Consider the following 12,913-nt stretch of genomic DNA (forward strand, 5'->3'; position numbering starts at 1 on the left):
CTTCATCTTCCAACAGCAACTCATTAGTCTTTCCCACAATTCTCTCTTTTCTTCCAAAAATATGAATGTTACCACTAAATTCCTTGCTTCTTTCATTGCATATTCTTTGCTCTTCATCTTTTCTAGAGCTCAAAGGACCAGTAATCATAATAATACTATTGAATTAGGCTCCAGCATTGTTGCTGGCACTAATTCATCATGTAAATCACCCTCTGGAGATTTTGCATTTGGGTTCTACCCTCTTGTTAGTTCCAACTATCTTGTTGGAATTTGGTTTGATAAGATTCCACAGAAAACATTGGTTTGGTCTGCAAACCGCGATGATCCAGCTCGAATCGGCTCAACAGTTAATTTCACAGTAAATAAAAGGCCAACTTTTACTGCAACATACAAATAAAACTTCAGTTCTAATATACAATGGTACAAATGCAACTTCTGCTATGATGCAAGATAATGGAAATTTCGTCTTGTTAAACTCTCATTCAAAAATCATCTGGCAGAGTTTTGATTCACCAACTGATACTATTCTACCAGGCCAAATTTTGAACATGGGTCAGATGCTTTTTTCCAATGCAAATGGAACAGAAGATTACTCAACTGCTCAATATAAATTAGAGGTTCAAAAATCCGATGGCAACATTGTTATATCAGCATTTCGGTATTCGGATCCTGGTTACTGGTATACTTCAACTACTTCCAACACAAGTGTAAGACTTATCTTCAACAACATAACAGCTTTTATTTATGCTGTCAATGGCACACACAACATATTTAACATGACCATAGAAGTGCCTAATCCAGTTCAAAACTACTATCATCGAGCAACGATCAACGACCGTGGAAATTTTCAACAGATGATTTATCTTAAAGAGAGTGGAAACCACTGGACAGTTATATGGCAGGCTATAACACAGCCATGCACAGTGAATGCTATTTGTAAATGCAAATTCCTCTGCATCAAACATCACAGTGGTGAAAATTCAGAATGCTGATATACCAAACAGCATATTTTTTTATTTACAAAGAATAGATTCATCTGATTTGGACAGTTGCAGTAACAAAGTGATGAATGATTGTTTCTGCATGGCTGCTGTTTTGATTGACTCAGTTTGTTATAAGAAAAGGACACCTCTTTTAAATGCAGGAATAAGCATACCTGAAACTAGCAATAGGGTGACACTGATTAAAGTTCCTCAAATTCTTCAAGAGGATCAAAATGATTCACCTTCTCGAGTCGTTTTGATCGTAGCCGTGTCAACATGTTCTATGCTTGCTGTTGTGTTTGCAACTATAGCTATATATTATCATCCCACATTTGGCTATCTTATCAAGAAAGAGACGCCGCCAAAGCCTGTGGACATCAACTTAAAGGCATTTTCATTCCAAGAGTTGAGAGAAGCGACAAACAGATTCAGAAACGAACTTGGTCGTGGAGGTTTTGGTACGGTCTATTTTGGTGTTTTGGCCTTGGAGGGTGAACAAGTTGAGGTTGCTGTGAAAAAACTTGAAAATGTAGAGGAAAAAGGTAAAAAGGAATTTGTTAATGAAGTTCAAGTAATTGGCATGACACATCACAAGAATCTTGTGAGGTTGTTAGGTTTCTGCAACGAGCAGAATCATCGTCTTCTGGTGTATGAAATGATGAGAAATGGAACATTATCAAGTTTCATTTTTAAGGAGGAGGATAAAGATAAACCAATTGGGAACATAGAGCTAAAAATGTTGTTGAAATTGCTAGAGGCTTGATGTACCTGCATGAAGAGTGTGACCCTCAGATAATCCACTGCGACATAAAGCCGCAGAATGTTCTTCTTGATTCAAATTATACGTCTTCTGGTGTATGAAATGATGAGAAATGGAACATTATCAAGTTTCATTTTTAAGGAGGAGGATAAAGATAAACCAATTGGGAACATAGAGCTAAAAATGTTGTTGAAATTGCTAGAGGCTTGATGTACCTGCATGAAGAGTGTGACCCTCAGATAATCCACTGCGACATAAAGCCGCAGAATGTTCTTCTTGATTCAAATTATACGGCAAAAATTTCAGATTTTGGAATGGCAAAGCTATTAATGAAAGACAGAAGTGGAACAAGCACAAATGTTAGAGGGACAATGGGATAACTGGCACCAGAATGGCTAAAAAATGCACCTATCACTGCAAAAGTGGATATCTAAAAAACTCATTTGGGGTAAAATTAATCACCGTTCAATTTGTTCATTGATAGATATTTTACACACTCTTCCCAAACCATGTAAACTTCATTTGTTATATGGGATATGCTTTTACAAAATTAAATATTAAAGTTGGAAAACGTTCAGAATCATTGCAATAGTCATAGATGACAAGGTTTCTTTGGACCCAAGCATAATCCATTTTCTGAAAAAAGAACAGCTTAAAAACCAGAAACTATATATAAGTTGCTAGTGAAACAAATTACATACATGATATAGGAAAGGTTACCAATAGCAAGAGATAGTTTGGTTTGGTCTATGTTCAATAGCAAGAGACAATGTTTCCTTTACAGCCATTTTCAATCAATTGATCTTCAAACAATTTAAATTCTTAAAAAACAACTAAAGGCAGCTTTATTTCACGATAAACATGGAATCTCCATCGTTACCAAACTCAAACTTGGAAAACTAGGTATCGCCATCGATTTTCAACTGATTGTATGGATAATAAATATGACCATGAGCGCAATGTGAATAATTGGAATATGTAAAGTCAAGCATATATACAATTATTTTAACTTGCGATAAAGAAAGATTTTGGACTGATTGTATAAAATAAATAAAATGAGAATTAATCAAAAGCAAATGAGCGAGATTAGTAAAGAACGATAGAAATTTAAATAAACTTATTGATAGTATCGATTAGGTTTTCCAATAGAAATATCAGAAGCATAAGCATAAAGAAGAACTTGATCACATGACAAGTTGATGATAACAAGAAACTTATTGATTAGGTTTTCATGTGAAGAACAAACGCCACATCTTGAGTGCTTGTTTACCAGATTTCCCTTGCTGAGAGAGTTCCTCGCTATGTACGAACGTTCCTTACTACCACACTCTGGGATTTCGTTTCAATTTACCCGCCAGAGGAGATTGCAGTGAGATTACTTCACTCAAGACATTCGTTGGAGTTGAAATCAAGGGTGTTCCGTTTGAGAGATTACTTACCGGCTGGTCATCAAAACTTCACGGTTGGTCGTCTCACGGGGACTTATTTAGGTATTCATGGATATGATATCCGTATCCACTCACCAGTGTACTCATGGAATTGGACTGTTCTGTTGCATGAGCAAGTCGTCCTCGCAAGTATAGTTCTGTCATACCCCAAATTTTGACCAAAAAAATCCTGCATTCATACACCGACACGTGCCTTTGACCCTGATCAGTCTCTGACTTTTCAGTGAAAAATTCGGCAGAGAGGTATTTTAAAATACCGCCCTCTTCTCTCAATTTTCAGTTTTTATTTATTTACTTTTTAGTTCTCATCTTTTATTTAAATTTCTTGTAGTTAATTAATTTTAAATTCATTATAAATTTATTTTTATTTTTTATCTCATTTTTATTTTAGTCTTTTTTTTTATTTGTATTATTATTATTGTTTATTTTTAAATATCCATAAAAATCAAAGATTTGTCCGATTTCTGTCCAAAGGAACACAGCTTATAACAACCTGTCTTTGTCCCCTAAAACCAAGCCAAGGCAGTATTGTTTGTTGCTTTAACAGACACCATGTTTCATCCAAACTCTATAAAACAAGCCTGCAGCACAGCAAGAAGAGGAGAAAAAATTACACAGCTAAATCCACATACACACAATTTCCTCACAAAACCTGCAAAATCAAAGAAACCGCACAACACAGTTTCAAACCAATACCAGAATCAACACAATTTAGAAAGCTAAACATCATAACCTCAAACCACAACCGAAACATATCATCAAAACCAACAGTTCTTATAAACCATAAGAACACAGCCGAAATCAAACCAACAACCTTACAAGCTACAAATCCGATCCAAACACCCACACCAAAAGGTAGTAGCTTTACTGTTTTTGTAGATTTAGGGAATTAGGGTCTGATTCTGTGAATTTCAAGTCGAAAAACGGAAAAAAGAGAAGGAAATAGCGAGAAAGAGCAACAAAAAAAAAAGGAAAGGACTTTTAAGTCCGGCGCGGCGCCGCCGCCGCTCCTAGCCGGCGACCACCGCGCCGGAATCCACCTCCGGCCACCATACTCTCCCATCGAAGAAGATAAGAAAGGAAGGAGAGAGAAGAGAGCTTCTCTCACTAAAATGAGTTAGAGAGAGAAGGAGAAGGAAAGAATGAAATCGATCAGGTCCTGACCATCAGATCCTGATCCAATGATTCATATCATTCTAATTTAAGATCAGATCAGGGCCATCGATTCAATCAGTGGCCTAGATCCAACCAGCTTGCAGTCGAGAAGGCCCAACACACCTAGCTCATTTTAAGGGTCCAATTTGCATGCTTTTAATTCCCGCACCCCCTTTTACTGCTTACACACCCCCTGCATCTCATGTTTTTATTTCTTTCATGCATTTTAATTTCTTTAGCATTTTTATTTTAATTCTCATGCATTTTTATTTTATTTTTGCATCACATTCTATTGTCCACTATTATCATATGCATATTTAAATTTTGTCATTAAATACACACCTCAATCCAGAGTGCTCTGGTCCTAAATTAACTGTTAATATTATGTTATTCTCCAGAACAATCTGGTCCTTGTTAATTAAATTAATCCAAAGTGCTCTGGTCCTAAATCAACTGTTAATATTATATTTCTGCTTATATAATCGTTCTCTAGAGTATTCTGGTCCGTGTTAAAATCACCTTATATTTCAGCTTAACATTATTTTTCTCATTCTGGTTATATAATTTTCATATCATTATTCCAAAATAACAAAAACATTCAAATATATCAAAAATCACTAAAATATTTTTATAAACAAACCTTGATCATAAATCAAGCGATCGTCTTTTCATTTTATTTTCTTAATCAAATCATCAATCAATTTAATTCTACTTTAAGTCTATTTTCTTTCAAATATCAAAAATACAAACAAATTCCAATTTGCCACTTGGCTTTGCATTTTAAAACCTTTTCAAAAACTATTAAAAAACACAAAACAAATCAAACGTCAATTTCTACCCCGAACTACGAGGTTTTGATCCCTCACGGGTACGTAGGCAAAGGACATGCGTCCTTCCAAATCATAAAAAATATAGATAAATTAGGTCTCTCTTTTCTTTTATCATTTCAAGTTCCATTTTTTAAAGCAAGCAAGTTTATAGCACAAAAGTTAAATAAAATCAAGAAGTTCTCGTAGAGTACTACGAATATTTAGGGTGCTTAAACACCTTCCCTAAATATAACCAACCCCCGAACCCTTAATCCCTAAAAACGTGGTTTTTGAACCTTATTCCACTTTCTTTTGAAAAGAATTAAATGTTCAGTCGTGAAATCAAAAGTGGGTCAAACGCCAATCAAATGGCCTTTTGACCGTCCGAAAAATGACGCAACAAGTTCCATACATTGCATCTCAGTTGTCTTTGACTCTCATCCGGGTTAGTTTCATATTCACAGCTTTAACTATAACTCACTCTGTTTTAGTTTCATACTCACTCTTTAACTATAACTCACTATATTTTAGTTTCATACTCACTCTATTAAAATCGAAAAGAAATTGAATGAGAAGATTGTAGTGTTTTTTTGTTTATAAAAGTGTTTGATGGTTCGATAATAGAAATTTGTTTTGTTTTGTGGTTTGATCAGCAAGTTTGTTCATCCAGCTTGCTTGGGTTTTCGACTTCGTTTTATATCACAAAAATTTTGACAAAAAAAGCAACGGTAATTTTGACATTTCAAACTAAAATACAGGGGCAGTTTGGTAAAACTCTTCTTTCTCTCTCCTTTTCTTCCTTTTCGGTTCGATAACACAGTCAAAATCAAAACCCACGCTGTCAAAACCGTTCCGTTTGTTTGTTAAATTTGAAATGAAATTGAACTGGAAAATAAAATTGTATCGGAATATTTCGACGTTTTTCATTATTGTTTTCTCCCAACCCTCCAAACATTGTTATTCTTTCTTCCTTTTCCGTTCGATAACACATGCAAAATCAAAACTCACGTTGTCAAAACCGTTCCGTTTGTTTGTTAAATTTGAAATGAAATTGAATCGCAACATAAAATTGTATCGGAATATTTCGACGTTTTTCATTATTGTTTTCTCCCAACCCTCCAAACATTGTTATCCTTTCTTCCTTTTCTGTTCGATAACACAGGCAAAATTAAAACTCGCGCTGTCAAAACCGTTCCGTTTGTTTGTTAAATTTGAAATGAAATTGAATCGCAACATAAAATTGCATAGGAATATTTTGACGTTTTTCATTATTGTTTTCTCCCAACCCTCCAAACATTGTTATGACTCTCTTCTGAATAGGAGTTTTTGAATTGTAAAATGAATTTATTTTCTATTTTTAGTGTAAAATGAAAAACCTAAAGCAACTGCTTCAACGGTGTGTGTTATTCATATTTGATCCATATAAAATTGAAGTGGTTACTGGTTTAAAAACGTTCTTGCAAATGTGATTATATGAATTTGTGTTTGAAACAAACCAAACCATGGTTATATGTTGATTATGGAAAGTAACAGTAGTAACAGTTTTTAATGTTGTAGTTAATTTTTCAGGTCCCCGTGGTACAGGAAATCCAAGAGATTGCCGTGGTAGAGGAAGTGCAGGAGAATGCAGCCGTGGTAGAGGAAGTGCAGGAGAATGCATCTTGAAGATGGCAGCCAAACCACTATTACTTTCCAAACCACTGTTACTTGTTAAATTCAGTTGTGTGTGTTAAACTTATGGTCTCCACAATTTGCTTTAGTTATTGCGTACAGTTACACGCTTAGTTACTACTACGTAACAAATTTGTGCTCGAGTCAGCACATTTATATCATTGCTTCCGCATGTAATACATTTGTGCTCGAGAGAGTTTATACCCGTAGAAATATTATGATGATTGCTTCTGCGAATTTTGCTTTGCTTTCGATAAATTAGTGCATCAAAAGAATGCTACTACTTCTTTTATCTACGTTATGTACATGTCTCTGTGTTTGAAAAAATCATTACATAACTTTCTGAAAATGAAAGTCTGACAATAAGAAGCCAGATTGAAAGAGGATCAAGGCTGTCAAATATGAGCATTAGCTTTTCTTACATGCTCACGGAAATCCCAACCTTCAGTATCACAAGAGGGTCATTTGGATTAGATTTCTTTAGTTGATTTAGGCTCATTTGACAGCGCCTGGTTTCTGCTTGGAAAGCTTAGCAAGAGATAGTTTGGTTTGGTCTATGTTCAATAGCAAGAGACAATGTTTCCTTTACAGTCATTTTCAATCAATTGATCTTCAAACAATTCAAATTCCTAAAAAACAACTAAAGGCAGCTTTATTTCACAATAAACATGGAATTTTCATCGTTACCAAACTCAAACTTGGAAAACAAGGTATCGCCATCGATTTTCAACTGATTGTATGGATAAAAAATATGACCATGAGCGCAATGTGAATAATTGGAATATGTAGAGTCAAGCATATATACAATTCTTTTAAGTTGCGATAAAGAAAGATTTTGGACTGATTGTATAAAATAAATAAAATGAGAATTAATCAAAAGCAAATAAGTGAGATTAGTAAAGAACGATAGAAATTTAAATAAACTTATTGATAGTATCGATTAGGTTTTCCAATAGAAATATCAGAAGCATAAGCATAAAGAATAACTTGATCACATGATAAGTTTATGATAACAAGAAACTTATTGATTCTTGTCAAAAAAAAAAAAGAAACTTATTGATTAGGTTTTCATGTGAAGAACAAACGCCACATCTTGAGTGCTTGTTTACCAGATTTCCCTTGCTGAGAGAGTTCCTCACTATGTACGAACGTTCCTTACTACCACACTCTGGGATTTTGTTTCAATTTACCCGCCAGAGGAGATTGCAGCGAGATTACTTCACTCAAGACATTTGTTGGAGTTGACATCAAGGGTGTTCCGTTTGAGAGATTACTTACCGGCTGGTCATCAAAACTTCACGGTTGGTCGTCTCATGGGGACTTATTTAGGTATTCATGGATATGATATCCGTATCCACTCACCAGTGTACTCATGGAATTGGACTGTTCTGTTGCATGAGCAAGTCGTCCTCACAAGTATAGTTCCATACGTTGCATCTCAGTTGTCTTTGACTCTCATCCGGGTTAGTTTCATATTCACAACTTTAACTATAACTCACTCTGTTTTAGTTTCATACTCACTCTGTTAAAATCGAAAAGAAATTGAATGAGAAAACTGTAGTGTTTTTCAATTTATAAAAGTGTTTGATGGTTCGATCATAGAAATTTGTTTTGTTTTGTGGTTTGATCAGCAAGTTTGTTCATCAAGCTTGCTTGGGTTTTTGACTTCGTTTTATATCACAAAAATTTTGACAAAAAAAGCAACAGTAATTTTGACATTTCAAACTAAAATACAGGGTCAGTTTGGTAAAACTCTTCTTTCTCTCTCCTTTTCTTCTTCTTTTCTTCCTTTTCGGTTCGATAACACAGTCAAAATCAAAACCCACGCTGTCAAAACCGTTCCGTTTGTTTGTTAAATTTGAAATGAAATTGAACAGGAAAATAAAATTGTATCGGAATATTTCGACGTTTTTCATTATTGTTTTCTCCCAACCCTCCAAACATTGTTATTCTTTCTTCCTTTTCCGTTCGATAACACAGGCAAAATCAAAACTCACGTTGTCAAAACCGTTCCGTTTGTTTGTTAAATTTGAAATGAAATTGAATCGCAACATAAAATTGTATTGGAATATTTCGACGTTTTTCATTATTGTTTTCTCCCAACCCTCCAAACATTGTTATTCTTTCTTCCTTTTCCGTTCGATAACACATGCAAAATCAAAACTCACGTTGTCAAAACCGTTCCGTTTGTTTGTTAAATTTGAAATGAAATTGAATCGCAACATAAAATTGTATCGGAATATTTCGACGTTTTTCATTATTGTTTTCTCCCAACCCTCCAAACATTGTTATCCTTTCTTCCTTTTCTGTTCGATAACACAGGCAAAATTAAAACTCGCGCTGTCAAAACCGTTCCGTTTGTTTGTTAAATTTGAAATGAAATTGAATCGCAACATAAAATTGCATAGGAATATTTTGACGTTTTTCATTATTGTTTTCTCCCAACCCTCCAAACATTGTTATGACTCTCTTCTGAATAGGAGTTTTTGAATTGTAAAATGAATTTATTTTCTATTTTTAGTGTAAAATGAAAAACCTAAAGCAACTGCTTCAACGGTGTGTGTTATTCATATTTGATCCATATAAAATTGAAGTGGTTACTGGTTTAAAAACGTTCTTGCAAATGTGATTATATGAATTTGTGTTTGAAACAAACCAAACCATGGTTATATGTTGATTATGGAAAGTAACAGTAGTAACAGTTTTTAATGTTGTAGTTAATTTTTCAGGTCCCCGTGGTACAGGAAATCCAAGAGATTGCCGTGGTAGAGGAAGTGCAGGAGAATGCAGCCGTGGTAGAGGAAGTGCAGGAGAATGCATCTTGAAGATGGCAGCCAAACCACTATTACTTTCCAAACCACTGTTACTTGTTAAATTCAGTTGTGTGTGTTAAACTTATGGTCTCCACAATTTGCTTTAGTTATTGCGTACAGTTACACGCTTAGTTACTACTACGTAACAAATTTGTGCTCGAGTCAGCACATTTATATCATTGCTTCCGCATGTAATACATTTGTGCTCGAGAGAGTTTATACCCGTAGAAATATTATGATGATTGCTTCTGCGAATTTTGCTTTGCTTTCGATAAATTAGTGCATCAAAAGAATGCTACTACTTCTTTTATCTACGTTATGTACATGTCTCTGTGTTTGAAAAAATCATTACATAACTTTCTGAAAATGAAAGTCTGACAATAAGAAGCCAGATTGAAAGAGGATCAAGGCTGTCAAATATGAGCATTAGCTTTTCTTACATGCTCACGGAAATCCCAACCTTCAGTATCACAAGAGGGTCATTTGGATTAGATTTCTTTAGTTGATTTAGGCTCATTTGACAGCGCCTGGTTTCTGCTTGGAAAGCTTAGCAAGAGATAGTTTGGTTTGGTCTATGTTCAATAGCAAGAGACAATGTTTCCTTTACAGTCATTTTCAATCAATTGATCTTCAAACAATTCAAATTCCTAAAAAACAACTAAAGGCAGCTTTATTTCACAATAAACATGGAATTTTCATCGTTACCAAACTCAAACTTGGAAAACAAGGTATCGCCATCGATTTTCAACTGATTGTATGGATAAAAAATATGACCATGAGCGCAATGTGAATAATTGGAATATGTAGAGTCAAGCATATATACAATTCTTTTAAGTTGCGATAAAGAAAGATTTTGGACTGATTGTATAAAATAAATAAAATGAGAATTAATCAAAAGCAAATAAGTGAGATTAGTAAAGAACGATAGAAATTTAAATAAACTTATTGATAGTATCGATTAGGTTTTCCAATAGAAATATCAGAAGCATAAGCATAAAGAATAACTTGATCACATGATAAGTTTATGATAACAAGAAACTTATTGATTCTTGTCAAAAAAAAAAAAGAAACTTATTGATTAGGTTTTCATGTGAAGAACAAACGCCACATCTTGAGTGCTTGTTTACCAGATTTCCCTTGCTGAGAGAGTTCCTCACTATGTACGAACGTTCCTTACTACCACACTCTGGGATTTTGTTTCAATTTACCCGCCAGAGGAGATTGCAGCGAGATTACTTCACTCAAGACATTTGTTGGAGTTGACATCAAGGGTGTTCCGTTTGAGAGATTACTTACCGGCTGGTCATCAAAACTTCACGGTTGGTCGTCTCATGGGGACTTATTTAGGTATTCATGGATATGATATCCGTATCCACTCACCAGTGTACTCATGGAATTGGACTGTTCTGTTGCATGAGCAAGTCGTCCTCACAAGTATAGTTCCATACGTTGCATCTCAGTTGTCTTTGACTCTCATCCGGGTTAGTTTCATATTCACAACTTTAACTATAACTCACTCTGTTTTAGTTTCATACTCACTCTGTTAAAATCGAAAAGAAATTGAATGAGAAAACTGTAGTGTTTTTCAATTTATAAAAGTGTTTGATGGTTCGATCATAGAAATTTGTTTTGTTTTGTGGTTTGATCAGCAAGTTTGTTCATCAAGCTTGCTTGGGTTTTTGACTTCGTTTTATATCACAAAAATTTTGACAAAAAAAGCAACAGTAATTTTGACATTTCAAACTAAAATACAGGGTCAGTTTGGTAAAACTCTTCTTTCTCTCTCCTTTTCTTCTTCTTTTCTTCCTTTTCGGTTCGATAACACAGTCAAAATCAAAACCCACGCTGTCAAAACCGTTCCGTTTGTTTGTTAAATTTGAAATGAAATTGAACAGGAAAATAAAATTGTATCGGAATATTTCGACGTTTTTCATTATTGTTTTCTCCCAACCCTCCAAACATTGTTATTCTTTCTTCCTTTTCCGTTCGATAACACAGGCAAAATCAAAACTCACGTTGTCAAAACCGTTCCGTTTGTTTGTTAAATTTGAAATGAAATTGAATCGCAACATAAAATTGTATTGGAATATTTCGACGTTTTTCATTATTGTTTTCTCCCAACCCTCCAAACATTGTTATTCTTTCTTCCTTTTCCGTTCGATAACACAGGCAAAATCAAAACTCGCGCTGTCAATACCGTTCCGTTTGTTTGTTAAATTTGAAATGAAATTGAATCGCAACATAAAATTGTATCGGAATATTTTGACGTTTTTCATTATTGTTTTCTCCCAACCCTCCAAACATTGTTATGACTCTCTTCTGAATAGGAGTTTTTGAATTGTAAAATGAATTTATTTTCTATTTTTAGTGTAAAATGAAAAACCTAAAGCAACTGCTTCAACGGTGTGTGTTATTCATATTTGATCCATATAAAATTGAAGTGGTTATACTGGTTTAAAAACGTTCTTGCAAATGTGATTATATGAATTTGTGTTTGAAACAAACCAAACCGTGGTTATATGTTGATTACTGGTAAAATTGAAGTGGTTACTGGTAAAATTGTTTTTTTTTTGTTGTAAAATCGGAATCTGGACCAAATTTAAGCGAGTTAAAACATAGAAAACACGGTAAAATAACATAAATCTCAAGTTTACATGCATACTCTGATATTAGATTTTTAGAAAAAAAAATGCCCATTTTTTTCACGTTTTTTTTTTCTAGCCCACACTTTTCCCAAACATAACATTTTCACTTTCCCACACATTTTTAGAAACTGAAGAGACATCTCCTTGCATTCTCAAAGCTTTCATTGAAATCTAAAGTCCCTAACAAATGGGCTCTGATGCCGGCAAGGGGATTCCAACGTCGGCAATGTCAACGTTTTCTTATTTCACATCCAAAACGAAATGGTCAACATTTTCAACAAGAAAAACATAGCTTCAATATTATATTAGCATAACACTTAATTATGTTAGATGTTTTAGGTTCTTTTAGTATAACACTTTTATTAAGCAATTGTGAATTTTAAGTTGTATTACCACATTTCATGTTTGAATTATAAATGTTTTAAATACATGTATGTTATTACTATGTTTGAATTTATAACTCTTTTTTTGTCTATATACGAGACTATTTTGTTTATAAAATCTAATAAGAAATAGTTTTTTGTTGGTGGATCTAAAGCGAGGGTTTTAATAACTTTATTTTTAAATGAGCGTTACCTGCAATTTATCTACACTTAAACTCATTAAAAAAATGAAGAAAAAAATAGAAC

The 12,913-nt window shown here is 34.1% G+C and overlaps 2 protein-coding genes across 2 annotated transcripts; both read left to right on the top strand.

The window, feature by feature from the left end:
- Positions 1 to 61: 61 nt before the first annotated feature.
- On the top strand, positions 62 to 992 carry LOC146958653 (G-type lectin S-receptor-like serine/threonine-protein kinase LECRK2). The gene is made up of 2 exons (XM_085752391.1): positions 62 to 358; positions 501 to 992. Exons 1-2 carry the CDS (start codon positions 62 to 64, stop codon positions 990 to 992), a joined length of 789 nt encoding a protein of 262 aa, XP_085608517.1.
- A 91-nt stretch (positions 993 to 1,083) lies between these two features.
- On the top strand, positions 1,084 to 1,746 carry LOC146958654 (G-type lectin S-receptor-like serine/threonine-protein kinase LECRK4). Its single transcript, XM_085752399.1, has one exon. The coding sequence runs from the start codon at positions 1,084 to 1,086 to the stop codon at positions 1,744 to 1,746; it is 663 nt and encodes a 220-aa protein (XP_085608525.1).
- Positions 1,747 to 12,913: the final 11,167 nt, after the last annotated feature.

This window comes from Medicago sativa, chromosome 1 (assembly GCF_051527215.1).
Source record: "Medicago sativa cultivar Bolivia chromosome 1, Bolivia_mono, whole genome shotgun sequence".
NCBI lineage: Eukaryota > Viridiplantae > Streptophyta > Magnoliopsida > Fabales > Fabaceae > Medicago > Medicago sativa.